The sequence below is a fragment of the Colossoma macropomum genome, unplaced genomic scaffold (assembly GCF_904425465.1).
Source record: "Colossoma macropomum unplaced genomic scaffold, Colossoma_macropomum, whole genome shotgun sequence".
Lineage (NCBI taxonomy): Eukaryota > Metazoa > Chordata > Actinopteri > Characiformes > Serrasalmidae > Colossoma > Colossoma macropomum.
The window spans coordinates 15,160,575-15,177,679 of record NW_023494807.1 but is presented as its reverse complement, the minus strand read 5'-3'; the positions used below and the strand labels follow the sequence as shown (position 1 = coordinate 15,177,679).

The 17,105-nt window shown below is 36.0% G+C and overlaps 2 protein-coding genes across 2 annotated transcripts; one reads left to right on the top strand and one right to left on the bottom strand.

The window, feature by feature from the left end:
* Positions 1-2,802: 2,802 nt before the first annotated feature.
* On the bottom strand, positions 2,803-4,488 carry ccl20a.3 (chemokine (C-C motif) ligand 20a, duplicate 3). Its single transcript, XM_036556421.1, has 4 exons — positions 4,302-4,488; positions 3,350-3,449; positions 3,165-3,242; positions 2,803-3,057 (listed from the first exon to the last, which is right to left on the bottom strand). Exons 1-4 carry the CDS (start codon positions 4,381-4,383, stop codon positions 3,015-3,017), a joined length of 303 nt encoding a protein of 100 aa, XP_036412314.1. The 5' UTR covers positions 4,384-4,488; the 3' UTR covers positions 2,803-3,014.
* A 7,462-nt stretch (positions 4,489-11,950) lies between these two features.
* Positions 11,951-16,073, top strand: ccl20a.4 (chemokine (C-C motif) ligand 20a, duplicate 4). Its single transcript, XM_036556413.1, has 4 exons — positions 11,951-12,860; positions 14,231-14,339; positions 15,155-15,231; positions 15,947-16,073. The coding sequence occupies exons 1-4, from the start codon at positions 12,788-12,790 to the stop codon at positions 15,988-15,990; spliced, it is 303 nt and encodes a 100-aa protein (XP_036412306.1). The 5' UTR covers positions 11,951-12,787; the 3' UTR covers positions 15,991-16,073.
* The last annotated feature ends 1,032 nt before the right edge of the window (positions 16,074-17,105 follow it).

Here is a 17,105-nt window from a genome sequence, read left to right as displayed (position 1 = left end):
TTGCAGGCTGCAGCTCTGCACTGTTCAGCATTTTATCTTATTGAATACACCTGATTCAGCTCATCAGCTAATCAGCAAGGCCTTCATGAAGAGTATTCAGAGTACTGTAAGAGGGAAAATGCTGATCTGTGCAGAGCTGTGGCCTGGAAGGAACCCATTCCAAAAGCTAGGCTGCATCTGAGAAGGGTGAATTCTTGGTAGCACTGAAATACAAATAAGGCTCCTCATTTTTATTACATAATGCAAACAGACCAAATCTCTCAGGGTCATTTTGTCACATCACATGATGTGGAAAACTGGGAAGCATAATTAAATATCCTGCAAGCTGAAAATTGTTAAACTCACTAAAAGCAGGAGCATTATGCACCCCATATTCAATTCACATCCTTTTAAACAGATACACCGCTAAAGAAATAGAGTACTGGATATTTTATACATTTTACTGGCCTTTTTACACGTGTTTGCATGAGACTTTCACCAGTAGCTGTCCAATGGGCGAAACACAGCTAGCCTTTTTTACAAACACAGACTGATCTTCGATAATCTGTCATTACACATCAAAAAAAAGCTGAAGTATACATTTTCATCATCTGCAAGCTTTTGGAGTGCTGCATATAAAAACAACTTACATGTGAACATCTCTTTGGGTCAGATGAATGCACAAATGACTATGAGTGACAGAAGACTCGGTAGCGGCCTCAAAAATTGTCTGAATGTTGGCTGCATTTCTCGGGTGACTTCAAAGGATCCTTGGGCGTTCTAAGTTTCATTTTCACATAGATTCTTTCTTTAAAAGAACGATGCGTGCAGAATGTTAGTATGTGTAATTGATCACTATTTGTAACTAAGACCATCACCTCCCACTTCATTTCATGTGAAATGAAGGCCTTTATAAAATTGTAGAACACATTGATTTCTTTGGATGGCCAAAACTACTGAAAGCTAAGGGATCATCAACAAATTGCATCGTACTGAACAAATTTGTCATCTCTGTGTTTGAAATATTTCCATGTACTGCTCCACTTACCAGTGAACATCTGTGTGAGACACAATATCAGCTGCTTATGTCCCCACCTTGTATGTAGTTCTACATCATCGCTTATTTAAATACCCAATTTTTAAATAGACATACATATCACACATAAAGCACAGACAATTAAGTCATCTATAATCTAGCATTTTGTTTCATAAAACAGTGCAGCTTTCCTGTTTTCCTGATCTAATGCTTTGTAGCTGAGCTGTTGCTACTCCTAGATGCTTCCATTTCACAGTGGCACTTACAGTTGTCCAGGGCAGATCTAGAGGGACAGAAATTTCACAAACTGACTTGTTGCAAAAGTAGTATCCTATGACATCTTCAGTACAATTCTACTGCCAATGTCTATGGAGATTGCATGGCTATGTGCTTGATTTTATACACCAGTTAGCAATAGATTTGGCTGAAACACCTAAACTCAATAATTATCCACATACTTTTGGCCATATAGTGTAATTATGCAAGTTTAAAAAGACAGGTGATCCTAAAGTAATGGAAAGTGACCGTTTACGTTACATTAAAATAGCAATCTTTGGGAATAAATTACAGATCACATTTTCAACAGGTAATCAACACCAGAAGTAACCCTCCCAACCCTGCCCATGATACACTCAGAAAAGAGTATCGTGACATATGTATTGCTACAGTTTTGATAAACAGTTGTCTTAATGCCCACTCCTATCCTGCACTGCAGGTTTCATGCGTTGCCTGACTCATAATGGGCTTGATCTTTACCGGATGAATTAAATTAGGCGTGTAGAGGCCCTTCAGCACACCAACTCAGTAAATATATATATGTACTGGTGGTATTCCAGTGGCAGCTTAAGGAGCTTCACAGGATGATAAAACTTAAGAGTAATAGAAAACTAATAGAAAAAGAGTTTTATTTTAAAATCAATGGCACAGATCAAATTTAAATAAATAAATAAATAAATAAATAAATAAATAAATACCAACAGAGTTACAATTTTAATTAAACACTAAATTCAAGAGATGCATTTTCAAATGCTTTGTAAAAGTGTCCACTGAGTGTGGCTGTCTAACAAAAGGTGGAATATAGTTCAACAGTTTAGTAACATAATAACAGAAAGACGCCTCTTCACGTTTTTGTTGTTTTTTTTTTTTATTTAATGGAAGGTGTTTGCAGAAGGCCAGTATCTGCAGATCTAAGATCACATACTGGAACATAAACAGACAGACATTCTGTGAGGTAAGTAGGTACTTTAAGGTGCTTTAAAATCTAGTAACAACTTTAAAATCTATCTTAAAAAATACAATCAGCCAGTGCAGTTCTTTGTTTTTGTTAGGATCCATGCTGCTGCATTTTGTACAAGTTGTAGAAGATGTACTGCTTCGTAAGGAAGTTCAGAAAGAAGAGCATTACAGTAATCAACTGTGCTTGAAGTTTAGTGGGATAAAACTCAGAATCACCCCCATGTTTCATACTTCAGGTTTGGTATATAAGCCTAGTTTCTCACAAAGCAAAGGCCCTAAAACTGAACCTTGTAGGACTCCACAAGAAATGGTTATGTGTTCATTTTCTCTTCTGGTAAGAATGATCCTAATGAGCTGCTTATAGAGAGCTGGTGTGTGGGTGTGTGTTCATGTGCGTGTGGGCGTGTTGGATATTTAACAACAGTGCTCTTGGGGACATGCGGAACCTGCAACTGGAATGTTTTGTTTTACTGATATGAACCTCTTCCTCTTTGGCTGTGCTTTCCAAACAGAGAAACACTCTTCAAAGGACACACGTATGCACAAACTCTTTAGGAAAGTAAAATAGATTTAATATATTCCATGTAAAAAAGCATACATAAATATGCAGAGTGGTTATGCAAATTGCATAAAGAATAATAGCTTCTTCATAAAGAATAACATATGAATAAGTTACAAATATATTATTATTATTGTTATGATTATATATTAACATCTTGGTAAAGTGTTAAGTTTCTTTAGATGCTTTGCTTCAATTTCTTCACTAATGTTTTGCCTGCTTCTTCGTCATAGCCCGCACTTTGTCCCTGAGGGGGGAGAAAAGAATTGTTATTTTAAGAGTGTGCTAAAATTCCTTTCTTAAAATAAATTTCCTTTATTTGTCACACAAATGCAGTTTAGTATCAGTGCTTACTTGAGTTTGCGGATAGTCTCCATCACCCAGTTCTGAGAAGGATCGGCGCATACATTTCGGCCAATGCTAGTGTGGAAGCTAAAGGGGGAAACAAAAAAGAGCTCAATATAATGTTTCAGTGAAATGCACGACACAGAGAAGGAGAGAAAGATTAAGTATGTGATTGTGAAAAATGACCAACTCACATGACAGCATCGATGTTGCAGAACGTTCTGACTGTCTGGATGGAATATCCTCTGATACGTGTGAAAGGGATCTCTCCTTTTGTGTATTTTCTGCAACAGGCTGAACAAGTAGAAAAAAAAGCACATTAGCATGCTTGTTTCTCAACATGTCACTTGTACCTTAACCAATTTCTCTTCCTCAATCTGTTTGCCCTTTGTAAATTAGGTCTTTATGCATCTGACTGTCTGATTGTTATATGTCCTTTTTGTTTTATGTCCTTTGTATCATGCATGTTATTTTTTCAATGCACCTACACCCAAAAAATAATGCATGCATGTGCATTTTATATTCACATAATGTATTGCTGAATAAAGGGGTTTTTGATTCTGACTGGAGTTCCAATTTACAGATTTCTCTGAAATTCTGCTTGTTTGTAATCCAAGCTGTAATAAACCATTATAGCATATCATCACTCTGATATCAAAAAAATTTGAAGTTACTTTTTCATTTTTTTTACATAAATTTCTAACACTTGCAGCCCTTCACATTGTGTGATAGTTGCATTAGTAGGCCAAAACAAATGCTAGCAAATCTAAGATATTGTTGCATTAACATACATCAAATTAAGAATGTTTTATGATGAATAGACTAAAATAAATAATGAAGTATAGCTCTAAATAAAGTCTCATTAATGTGCATGGAAATTAACATGTTTTCCTTCTACTATATTCCATTCTAGAGGTATAAGGTTTTGTCACAATACACTCCACAGTAGTAAATCTTTGGACGTTTACAAATAAAGTGAAAGACAATCAAGATGAAGCATATTAGCAGTGTCAACATAGTTAAGAATGTGTTCCAAGCACTTTATAAGCACAGACATAGTGGACAGTTACATGCATCCACCTGCAAATGGATCCTAATTCAAGCAGGCTAACTGTCAAAGAGATAAAGAAGAGGATAGATTCTTACCCAAAGCGGTGGCATTCTGACAGAACAGACTGACTGTCAGAACTAGCAGGAGTGTGAGCGCTGTGCCAGAAATCTGGGCCATTATCTCTGCGTCTCTGTTGGTGCAGGGTGTGTAAAAGTGTTCTTCAGAGTGATTGAAGCTCGCTGTGTCATCTGCAGTCTCTCGGCAGTGGCTTTATAGCCACACAGGCTGGAAATTACCTACCTGAGTGGATTTTCCAGTTGCGCGCACCCACACATAACTTTCTCCATCAGACAATGAGGAAGAACTTTAGGTTTATGTAAAAGAGGATTTAGGGGATTTTAGTTTTAGAGGTATTTTTGGACTATTGTATCCTACAAAATGTCAACTCAGCAGTGTGTTACTATAATTAGTAGCTACGTCAGAGGACCGTTTTGTGCACTGTTTACTATTGCCAGGATTTATTGCCAGTGCAATATATTACACTATTTTTGGTGGTTAGTCAAGCCTTTATTAATCACTTTTTGTGCAGATTGTGGGATGTTGGTGCTTACATCCCTAATGCCTGTGCTACCTTCTGGTTCTCCATTAGTATCAGTAGTTAAAATGTTATAGAGAGGCCGGTGGGAGTCTCTGCTTGCTAATCTACTCTGCTAATTGTATATATCATGTCCAGTGTGTTCCAAACTAAACAGAATAGGTTGTGTGTCTTTGCTGAGCCGAGCAACTGCACCTCCTGTCCTCTCCAGTTTGAGATTGGTACAAGATCGACCCTGACAAGGTGTTCCTGCTCGCCTGCCCTCAGGACCAGGCCGACTACCATGGAACAACCAGCATGTGCCTTTCACCCTCCTGCTATGCTGAAATGCCTTACTTGCATGTACCATGTAACACTGACACGTACCTTGCAGTACTGAGTGCAGCATGAATTCCATGCTTGTCTGGTGCTGGTTTATACTGGTCTGATGCTGGTTTAGCTACTCACCCAGCATAGTCATGCTGGTTAACCAGCATAACAGCATACAAAACACAACATATGTCTGGTTTTGCTGGTGACCAGTATATTAACTTCTATTGCTGTTGACCAGCATACCAGCATCCAAAACACAAACATATTGTTGCAGCTGGGACAAAACTTTGCATCTTCTTTTTATCATTGACATAATATCAAACCACCAGCTGGCCTTTACTCTTTGTCAGAATTTCAAGACGAATGGATCAATAGAAATGGTCTAAGGTTACTTGGAATAAGTCATTTTTTTTCCCTTCTGCTGTAAAGTTACCTTTTTGGAGATACGAGGTTTTCCTCCGACAGTGCCAATACGCTGGTTTCCCTGGTGACCAGCCATGCTGGTCTATGCTGGTTTTCTTAGCAGGGTTACCTGTTCATGTTGAAATGTTCCTGTGTCTAATATGCTTTCTGACTAATTATGATATTTGAGGATGTGTATGAGTTGATGAATGAATACCTGGCTAACTACAGAAAAGGAAATAACAAAAACAAACAAAGAAAAAAATGTACTTGCCCCAGAAGCTAGTGCAGGGCTGTAGGATAGCTGATAGCACTGGAGATTAAAATTTGAAAACACAGTGGATGAACAACAGAAGCTGCCTCTGAAGATAAGCTTATAAGAGAAAGAATTCCTGGCCTACCCTATGTACAATATTTGCTAATGAGCTAACACTAACTGGCACAGTGTTCTCAGTCACGTCCTTAACAAGGTGTTCTTGGTAACTAGTCACATTCATAGTTGAACAAGTTTGTTTCGTAGTTGAAAAGTATAATATACACACTCAGAAAGCTGTCACATTGTTTTTACAGTCCTGGTAAAACATAAAATCAGCTTTTCTCTGAATTGTCAGCCTGTTTATTTTCATCGTCTTCCCATGATGAAAGGCACTAAGTACCCAAATAGTCATTTCAGTATTTGATTACTGGCACCTCAACAGTACTTGAGTACCCGTGCACATGCCTAATGTCTAACAGCATATCGCTGCTGTCGGAACTAAGCCTTGTATCTCTATTTTAGTCGTTTTTCAGTTTTTGACATAATTTGAAAGTACTTGTTGCCCTTTATATTGTGTGTAATATTCATGATGAATGGACCAAAAGAAATGGCTGAAAATTACTTTGAAAAAATTCTGGTTCCATTGATTTACATTCTAAGTAAAGTATGTTTTTTCCTTTTCCATCATGTTGGAAGTATGAGGTTTTGTTCGGAGTAGTTGCGATATTTACCTCAATTTCTAGTCTACCAGATTTAATTCTCAGTGTGTCTTTTTAGACAATATTTGAAAGATCTCTGACTTTTGTCACTGGTTCTTATTGGCTGATCTGAATGCTTCTGTTTAATGCTTAGGCTCACCTAATTTCTTTTTTCATAATTCTCATAACTCCGTTTTCTGTTACCCTTATAAGGGGATTTCTGTAAAGCTGCTTTGTGACAATGCCTGTAAAAAGTGATACACAAATTAATCTGAACTGTATTGCTATAAAACATTTCTGGCAAATATCCTACAATTTACCAGCAGTTTTAACCAGAAGCTGCGGCCTTGAGTATGGATTTGAACCTCAGGGTTCTCCAAGAGGGCCGTGCAGGGTCTATGTAATTGGTTCTTGATGATTTTGTGTGCCACTGTATTAGATTCAGCCTGTGGCAACACTTGAGAAAGGTGTCAAACAGGTAAAAGCTACGCTGATCCACTGCATGGAAAAATAAACAAGACAGACAGGTTGACAATAGAGCTCTATCTTCATATTTTGTCAGCAAAGACAAAGGCATGAAGAAATATTGGAATTGCCAAATGATTATGCAATAATGTACAACAGGACCAGGGAAACCTTTTATGTTCTAATTATACATGATAAAAGGAGGAGCTGACGAAAGCTAAAATGCTGGTACTGAAAGTTCAGCACTGTGCAAAAGTAAACAAGAAGTTATTTAAATTAAAATCTCGACAGTGTGTTTTTCCCAGTGAAACACCATATAATATTAGAATAAATGCTAATACACATAAATACAGTAAAAACATACATTTCAGTTTTTAAAAATGCTATCTACATGGTGAGAACCGGGCTGCCAATTAATTTCATATCAATTTATATATTCATTTATATTGGCCATTAATCTATATATATATATATATATATATATCTATATATATATAATCTATATATATATATATATATATATATATATATATATATATATATATATATATAAAATGTGACTGTTTCATAGGTGTATTTTTATGGTATATATGTACATTTTTTTCCAATATATAAATTACACTCACCAAAAACAACAAAACAAACAAACACAGCAACAAAAAAGAAACTGTGCACTAAAATTTGCAGAAAAACGTCTTGTATAAACTTCTGCATGTGACTGTACATGTAATAAAACTAAATAAAATATAGTGTAATGTCATAAAATACATTTTTTTTTAATTACCTGTTTTTTTTTGTACTGTTGGCCATAAACATTACACTTTGACCCCCCAACAAAAAAGGTTTGGACATCTCTGGGATAGAAGAACACAATTAGAAGAACACAGGTTTGAATTATTTTATTGTTTTTTTTTTTCGTATGAATGTTTTTGTTACGCATCAGGCCTGTGATAGTACAATTACTAGTACTCAATACCACTACACAAACTACTGAATCATAAGATCATAAACATGAACTGTGTTAGAGTGAGATTAGCCTTTAGCTGCGTATTTTCCATTTCAATCCACTGCACATAAGGAAATGCTGACAAACATGTGCCCTTTAAGAGCCCCTTTATATCCTTATCAGTGATCTACATCTGAACAGCTTGGGGGAAAAACCTATAAGCAGTAGTACAGTGTTTAAGAACTGATACTATGTTGGTGTACCTCTTAATATGTCACACCACAAAACGAACATTAAAAAGTTTTACTGTATATAAGAAAAAAGCTAGTTCTGCAGACGAAGATTACATTGTGTCTTGCTCTAAGTGATACCGGACTGTATAAATTACATCGTAATACATGTTGAAAATCCTTGTTGTCCCAGATTTCACCTCACTGGTGTGGGAAAACCAACGCCTACTGCTGTTAGGACTCATATGTCACTTAAAGTGGGGCTGATGTGTGGGCTGCCAATGATTTTTGTTTATTTTCTAGGTCATAAGGAGACATTATGCATCTGATCTTTAAAATCAAAGAGGGAAATGTATCTCGTAACTCATTAAGTAGGTCACGGTGGAGACAGACGCTTTAAAATGTTTCTGTTAATTCATCATACTTCCCCTCCAAACCCACAGAATTTCCTTTGCCTTTAAGCACAAAAAGCTAAAGAATAAAACAGAATTGTTAATATCCTGCCTCCGTCACTGTTATGCCATTTCGGTATTTATTGTATATGTTTTGAATATGACTGACCCTTACATTATATGAACGCTTCATAATGAACGGACAAATAGAAATGGTCCACAGTGAATTGGAATTTGTAAAATGTGGCCTATCAAGTGGGGTGTGGGGGGGCCATGTCAAGGGTCTATGGCCTAAATATGTAAAACCAAGTGAATAAAGTGCACCTACATTTAAAGTTACCATACTGTCAGTTTATCTAATAGCTTGTAAATCAATAAAAATATTAGTGACAAGAATAGCATCCTGTATTTTCTGAGACATATTCAATACAGAATAATAGTAAGAAGATTCTTAATAGTGAAAATCAATATTTTCTCCACTGCAATGGCAAGTTTTGTTCCATTATTATTTGTCACTGAAATACACTTTTCATCTGATCCACATGCTTACATATTTTTAGAAAAGTGCTATAAAGGACTGTAGAGGTGTAAGTCAAAAAAAATTTGCACAATATAATACACTGGAAAAAAAGACCTAAAATGCTGTTTTATTGACCTGAGAAAATTTGATCACATGCTACGCTTTACTTTTATTTTTTCCACTGAAAACTTCCCTTTTCCCTCCCCTTAAACTCCCAGGCTTATTACATACTGAGGCTTGTTATTCAGTAAATACATGGACTTCAATGTAAACTGGCTGAGCTGCTCTTAGGTTATAGAAGTGTCTTGTAAAACTTTGGGCCCCGGCCATTTAAGTCAGGAAATGAATGCAAACTGTGCACTAAATTGTGTAGAAATAAATGGAATGTGTTTAAGCACATTCCTTGTACAGGATATGTCAACATAGTGCTGGGCAATATGACAATATATATCGTTATCAGGATAACTTATGTCACAATATGCTTTTCTGAACATATTGTGTATATCATCAGTACTTATGAAAACACTGACCAGCTGCCTCTTTCATTATACAGAGAGCAAATTTGGTCCCATTTAACAAGATTTAGAGCAACACATTATGATAAATATTGAATAAAAATCATTGTGCTCACAGTGTTTGATAGTGTTTTTTTTTGTAGCACTACTGGATCTTTCTCTCTGTTCCAACTGATCAAATGTCTACATATCATAACATATCGTGTATTGTAAAAATTTCTTGAAGTATCGTGATATTATATTTTTGTCATATTTGTGTTAACGTACTTCTAAAACATGTAGTTTGACGGGGTGCCAAAACTTCTGCACAAGGCTGTACGTAAATGTGTTTCATATTTTTGTTGTTTTTGTTTTTAATACAGTTACCATTTCAGAGGAATTGGGTTTTGTTATAGCAGGGAGGACTTTGCTTTTGATTTTATTGTTAAAAAAAAAACAAATACACAAACAATACAGAAATGCACAATATAGAGATTCCATTAAGAATTCATAACTTCTATGATTACAGTCTGTCTAGGACAGACTGTTATCAGATAGGAGATGACAGATACAGATAAAGTAGAGTTGGGTTTTCTGGCTTTGATATTTAAAAATGATATGCCCACGCTGAAGTATCAGAGGGCATTTTATTCAGCAAAGAAATACCACAGTTATTCTTCAGATGGTTTTAAGCCTGCATTATATTTTAGGCGTACTTTAGGCCTTCCTCTGTGCCTCTGTTATTATCCTGACACTGCAGGTTTAGTAAAGTTCGGCTACAATAAAAATACTGGGATGTGACCGTATTCAAAGATACGCAGTAATGTTACTGCTATGCTAATTCAAAGTCTTACATAAATGAACAAGAAGGCATAACTACGTTCTCCAGTTGCTTGTACTAGTTTTATGTGCATGAGTTTAAAATCATGATGTACTGTAATTAAAGGGGAATTACACACACACACACACACACACACACACACACACACACACACACACACATTTTCTAAACCGCTTGTCCTTCTGGGTTGCTGGAGCCTATCCCAGCAGTTATTGGGTGGAAGGCAGGATACACCCTGGACAGCTTGCCTGGGAATTCCAGCGACGTTTTAAACTTTCTCTATAATTAAATGGTTTTAGAGAAACTTATTGAGTCAGAATTGTTTACAGTGTTGGTGACAGAAACCAGACATTCAAAGAGTTTAGAAAGAAATACTTGCAGTGAGTTCTATGGCAAAATAGTCCCCAGTGAAAATTAATTTTATCAGATTATAACTATTTTAATACCAGCAACGTTGCACATGAAAACTCAGAAGACACATGTAGCTTCATTAGAATATTAAACTGTTAATACTGGTATTACACCAATTTTCACAAATTGCTGCATAAATTAAATTATTGAGATGTAAACGAAGTCATTCAGAGGGGTCTGATGTGAAGTAGTTCATTGCAGATAAACTTACTGACTCGGATTACTTATAATGGTGCTGATAGGAACCAGACATTACAATCTCTATAACACAAATATAGCCATTTTGTTTGCTTTTCAAAATGACCAGTGAACCTACATGTGTCCTTCAGGTTTTTATATGTAATGTTGATAATATGAAAATAGTGACAAATCTGAGAAAATAAGTTTTCTTTGGGGACTATTTAGCCTCAGAACGGCCTTTATGTACCCTGCCACTATGAATATCTTTAAAAATATGTTTTTGGCTAAAATTTATCTCAAAATTATCATAAAACAATATCTCAGACACCAGGCAGCACATTTATAACTACTTCACATAATACCTTTCTGTGAGGTACAGTTGTATTCAAATGTTTTGGTGCCCCTGATTAATTTAATTTAACATTTGTGTTTGTTTTCTAAGTGAAAATACATAACACATCCTATACAGTTAACATAACTCTGCACTTTTTAATGCACAATTATTGTTTATTTCCTGAATTTAACCTCTTAAATGGCCAGCACCCACTGACAGGCCCAAAGTTTTATTACACTTCTATAACCTAGAAATAGCTCAGCTAGTTTACACTGAAGTCCCTGTAGTTACTGAATAATAAGCCTCAGTATGTAACGAGCCTGGGATATTAAGAGGCTAAAATATTGGAAAGAAAAAAAATAAAATGTGGCTTGTGCAAAAGTAATGGCACTAAATCAGCAGAAAAATATCATATTTAAGATTGATCCCTGTAGAGCACGTGTTAACTTATTTTCTTTACTAAAGATGTCTTAAATCAACAAAATATGTCATTTGACCGGGAGTGGTTAAACCTTTACATATCACTGTTGTCGGAAAACCTTGTATCTCCAAAATGACAACTTTACAGGAAAAGGAAAAAACATACTTTACTTTTAACGTAGGTCAATGGAACCAGACTTTTTCCAAGTCATTTTGGGCCGTTTCTTTTGGTCCATTCTTGAAATTTACACACAATGTAAAGGGCAACAGCCATTTTTAAATGTCAAAAACTGAAAAACAAAAAATGGAGATACGAGGTTTCTTCCAACAGCAGTGACATGACTGTAGCTTTTAAAGACTTAAGGCACTTCAGATGTCTAGTTCCCATCACCACCACTGTGAACAATTCTGACTCAGTAAGGTTCACTAGAAGAGAACATTTCACACCAAATCACTCTGAATGACTGTTTACGTCTTAACCAAAGAGCTTTGAAAAGTGGAAGCGTTAGTTGGGATGTAATATTTCTTACAAGGCAGCTTTAAAGTAGTTTCTTAAGTAGTTACTCAAGCTGTGGCCTAAATTACACTAAAATAGAAGTCAAAGTAGTTTCGTAGCTCATTGATGATCTATGAGACATTTTGTGGGTTGTGTTGAAAGCAAATACAGTTCATTTTATGTTTAACTTTTATACCATCCTAACACGTACAGCAATAATACTCAAGCCAATTTTCATATCAAATAATGTCCGGAATGTCGCCTGTTTCAAAGTAAAAAAAAATAAAAATTAATTTTCTGCTCGTAATGGCATTCTAGGAACAGTATGTTCGCTGTGGTTGACCCAAATACAGCTTCCCCTACGAGAAATTTCCCCCCGACTTCCTCTACCTAAAAGACGGTCCCGGAATTTTCCCCAAGTTAATGTATAAAAGCAGAATTTACAAATGCCAGGTGTTAGAGCCAGTTTGACGGACTTGGAAGCGTCATCATCCAAAATCAGCAAGGCCTTCACGACAGCCACTATCATTATCTCCGTCACCTTGTTTGGTCTCTCTCTACATCAGCAAGTGACTCATTTCGTTACACAATGACCAAACTGTTCCTCGTTCTGCCTACGGTGCTGGTGCTGCTGTGTGTTTGGGTATCTCTGGGAGAAGCCAGTAAGTAGACCTTGACTTCAGACTTCAGTCACTACTAGATCGAAATCCACTGTATGTTTCCCTGACTAAATGTGAATGGCCTAGTTTAGGGGTTTCAGGCAGGCTGGTAAAAGGCCAGATGATCTACAAAGCTGTATGAACTGTTATTCCAGTGCATTGCTTTGATGTGACTTTTTCAGAATTAGACTAGTGGAATTTAGCCTGTTTGTAACCATGTAAGTGAGACGTATGTGTAAAAGCTTGTTATTTTTAGATATGAGACATTCTAAAATGAGCACATTCTGCTGGGGGCCGATAATTAGAATATATCTTCCATTCTGTAGCAACAAAGATTCCGCTATATCATCAGCTTCATATTTAAGGTGCCATCTGCAATGTGAATAAACCCACTTTGAAATGGAAACTTCACTTGTTAAAAAAAAAATCACCACAGCGACGAACAGCATTAAATGATTAACTATATAAACTCTATATTAACTATATTAACTATATATAACTCAATTTCGACAAACATGTCGGATAGAACTATAGAATTCTCTGCGATGTTTAAGTCTTCGGCCTTTAGTCTGTTAGATGACTTTAGACTTAATCCACTGTACGTTTCTCTGACTGAATGTGAATGGCCTAGTTTATGTGTTACGAGCAGGTCTTGCCTTGCTTTGATGCAGCATTCTCAGAATTACACTAGTGAAATATAACTCATTTATAACCATGTATTAGCTTTGTTTTCACACATCTAGATTTTGGAAATAGGGCAATGTAGTATTCCAACACTGTCTCTGATAATCTGAATGTATTATTGATTCTCTAATAATTGTGAAATTTTGTTAAAATCGCCAAATATTGCATAGATGCTGATTTTTCACAGGTTATAAAAGAAGCAGTTTAAATGTCACTCTCAATCAAAAAAAGAAACAAAAATGGCATTTATGACACCAACAGTCATGTCATAAAAAATGACTTGATTTCTAATAATAATAGCTTAGCTTAGCTTTCTTCTAAATCTGTATCTTTATGAGCTTCTCTAATTCTTTATATATTAATGATTACTCAATTTAACATGTATTGATCAGCATTGGCTACATAGGCCTCTTATCCTGCCATGCCAATAAAGCATATTTGTCTTAATTTGATTTAATTTGAATATTAACAAATGACATAAATGGCATTTATGACCTCAACAGTCACTGGTGTCATAATAAAACAACTATTTTTTCATTAACAATATTTTTTAAAGCATTTGGAAGAAATCATTGGTAGTCAAAATAAACAAAACACTAGCAATACACCATTCTGCTTTGGTAGACTAGATTCTGCTCTTTCCAACTCTTGGCGTTCATCTAATGTAAAGTGTATGGTCTTGTGTGCAGGTCCAGTGAAATGCTGTACAAGCTTTTCCCCGCACCCTCTTCCTCTCAATAGACTGAAGCACTTTGCCATACAGGATGCCACTACGGTCTGCCGACTGAACGCTGTGATGTAAGTAAACTTTAAACAGAGGCAGTAAGCAAATACAGCTGTGATTTATTTAATACTCATCCTGAGCACTTAAAATCTATGTTGTAGTATGATTCTTTGTTTGACTGAGACACTGTACCCTGCAGTTTAAACAGAGAACAACCTTAAATATGGCATTTTAATATACAAATTAAACTGCACAATTTTTAACATATTGCGAAAAAACATAATATATAAAATGCGTCATAACATTTATATAGGCCACATTTATTAACAAAATTTCATTTTACCAGGGGCCGCCAAACTCTAACAGACTATATATAAATCAGTCATTGTCAATCAACATTCACATTTAGAAAACATGATGTTTTTTAATTGAAATGGCAAAATTAATAGGAATTTTGTTTAAAAAATAGGGGAAAATGGGGTTATACTTTGCATTTTGTTGCCATATGGCAACAGCATATGAAAGTGGAATTGCACTTTTAGATCATTGTTTTCATACGACAACACCTTGCAGTAAATGGTTGAATCCAAAAGTAGGTTATTGTGACTGTTGTAAAATTTAGACTTTATTGAACTTTAAAGGAACACTTTTATATAACTTTATATAAGTCTATTCAGATTTATTAGAATTACTCTGAATTTCACATCAGATTTGAATCTGAACACCACATCCAGATGTTGACTATCATGTAATCTACATAATTCCTATGGGTTCATAGAGTAGTCTTATAATGTAAGCCACATTCCCTATGTTGGTTAATATGGTGGGTTAACATGCTTTGGAAAGTGACAGTGATGGAAAAGCTGATGTATTTTCCCTCTCTTCATAGATTTACCACTGTGAAAAGCAGAAAGATCTGTGCCAATCCTGATGCCCAATGGGTCAAAAACGCTGTTCGTCACCTCAGTAAGTACATGATTGTACAGAATTTCCATTAGCTTTAATTATCTTTTATTTGGTCAATTCAATATGTCATCACTTTAACTGCTCCATAAGCTCATTTCAATTTGCACTACTGTTTATATTTGCACTATTTATACCCACAGACCTTAATCTGTATGTGCCTTATGTCACTTTAGTGTTAATTTCAGGACCTTCTTATATTTATACTGTTTCTATATATTTTTTTCTTTTTATTATTCTATTTTTCTACAATTAGTGTTTATTTTGTTTAGTGTTTACACCATGGGGTCAGAGTAACGCAGTTTCAATACTCTGTATGTCCTGTACATATTGTAGTATTGACAGTAAATCTGACTTGACTTTACTTGACTATGGGCTCAGCAAGATTAGATCAGTAGTCCCCATCCCAGTCCTCAGACTGTTCATATTTTTCCTCCAACCCAACTTGCCACACATAGGGATGAAGGAAAAATGTGGACTGGCTGGGGGTCCCTGAGGGCCAGGCTGGGAACCACTGGATTAGATCATTAGTCTCAGCTACTGGTGATTTTGATATGTTAATAAAGCTACACATGAATAATAACTGGTAATGATAATAATAGTTACTGAGTATTGCTTATTTGCACTGAAATTTATTGAAGCAAGTTGTGGTTTTCAAGAATGTGGACAAACAGGCCTCGAACTTGCGCTCTGTACTAATGAAACGCATTTCATGCAGAAAACAAAGAGAAGCCAACCGAGTCGAGCAGTGAAGCTGTCTGAAGTGATCCTCATCACCCACTGGCTGTTCTGCCTTATATTTCAAGCGTCTGAAAGCGACTGGAAACTTTAAAAGAAGATGATCCACCCTGACATCTGAACTGAATGTACTGAATTGAATGTATACCTGATTTAATGTACTGAAAGAAGCGCGTTTGTAATAAAGATTTTTTTTTTACCTCAGCTCTACTTTCGTTGGTCTGTAAGTTTCAGAATCACAAGATGTCATAAGCAGAGTGGTAAACAATGGCACTGTGCGCTCATTCTGAGAGCCAGTGGTGTTTCTCTGTGGTTACAGTGAACGCTGCTCTGCACTGGAGGCGTTTGCGTCAATATGGCTTTAGTCCTCTAGATGGCAAAAGAAGACAGCCTGTGACGTCATTTGGTTGCCAGTACGATATAACATCAACGTCCCGTTCACGAACTCTTCAGAAAAAAGTGCTCTTATGACAGAGACATATAGTAATAATACAGGATTTCTGTAAGAATGTTATAGTAAATTCAGACACGTAATACACGAGTATTATAAGAAGGTACTACAGTTCTCTCAATGCACCCGGTACATTTGCATATGTTTTGGAACTGTCCCTTTATCAGGGGATTTTTGGGATTTTGTTAACAAAGATTAGCATTTGCTTATTTTACAGCTGCAAAAAGGACAATTCTGCAGTTATGGGACACTTTTAGCGTTTCTGTAAGTTCTTACTGGAAGCTCGCTCTCTTTAAAATAGCAAATTTGGAATGTACAACCTAATGTGGCACATCCTAAAACAGTACTTGAATAGACATTGTTACTGCCATAGATCATTTATGCATTTTATTTTTATTTCATAAGGAAAGAGCATGGTAACATGGTAGGAAACATACGAAAACACAAAACAGTTCATGTATTAAAACGCAAAGCATAACCGACAGTCCACGCTCACCACGATGCAGCGACACCACAAAAGGAGAACAATTATTTATTTGGCACCCATTCTCATCATTTTCACGTATTTAAAATATTATGAACCTCACTGGGGTGGTATAATGCTTGATACTCACATTTTGACTCTGCTGTGCTCCGCTAGGCTTGTTGGAGGAGTTCTACGTATCGGGACCTGGCAACCCTGGCTCAG

What these genes read in the sequence shown, in the direction of transcription:
- ccl20a.3 (XM_036556421.1), bottom strand. Translation starts at nt 4,383, where the DNA reads ATGGCCCAGATTTCTGGCACAGCGCTCACACTCCTGCTAGTTCTGACA. An exon ending in TGCAACATCGATGCTGTCAT is followed by an intron (nt 3,243 to 3,349) that starts GTGAGTTGGTCA and finishes TTCCCCCTTTAG; the next exon opens with CTTCCACACTAGCATTGGCC. An exon ending in GAGACTATCCGCAAACTCAA is followed by an intron (nt 3,058 to 3,164) that starts GTAAGCACTGAT and finishes CTCCCCCCTCAG; the next exon opens with GGACAAAGTGCGGGCTATGA.
- ccl20a.4 (XM_036556413.1), top strand. Translation starts at nt 12,788, where the DNA reads ATGACCAAACTGTTCCTCGTTCTGCCTACGGTGCTGGTGCTGCTGTGT. An exon ending in GGTATCTCTGGGAGAAGCCA is followed by an intron (nt 12,861 to 14,230) that starts GTAAGTAGACCT and finishes TCTTGTGTGCAG; the next exon opens with GTCCAGTGAAATGCTGTACA. An exon ending in AAACGCTGTTCGTCACCTCA is followed by an intron (nt 15,232 to 15,946) that starts GTAAGTACATGA and finishes CATTTCATGCAG; the next exon opens with AAAACAAAGAGAAGCCAACC.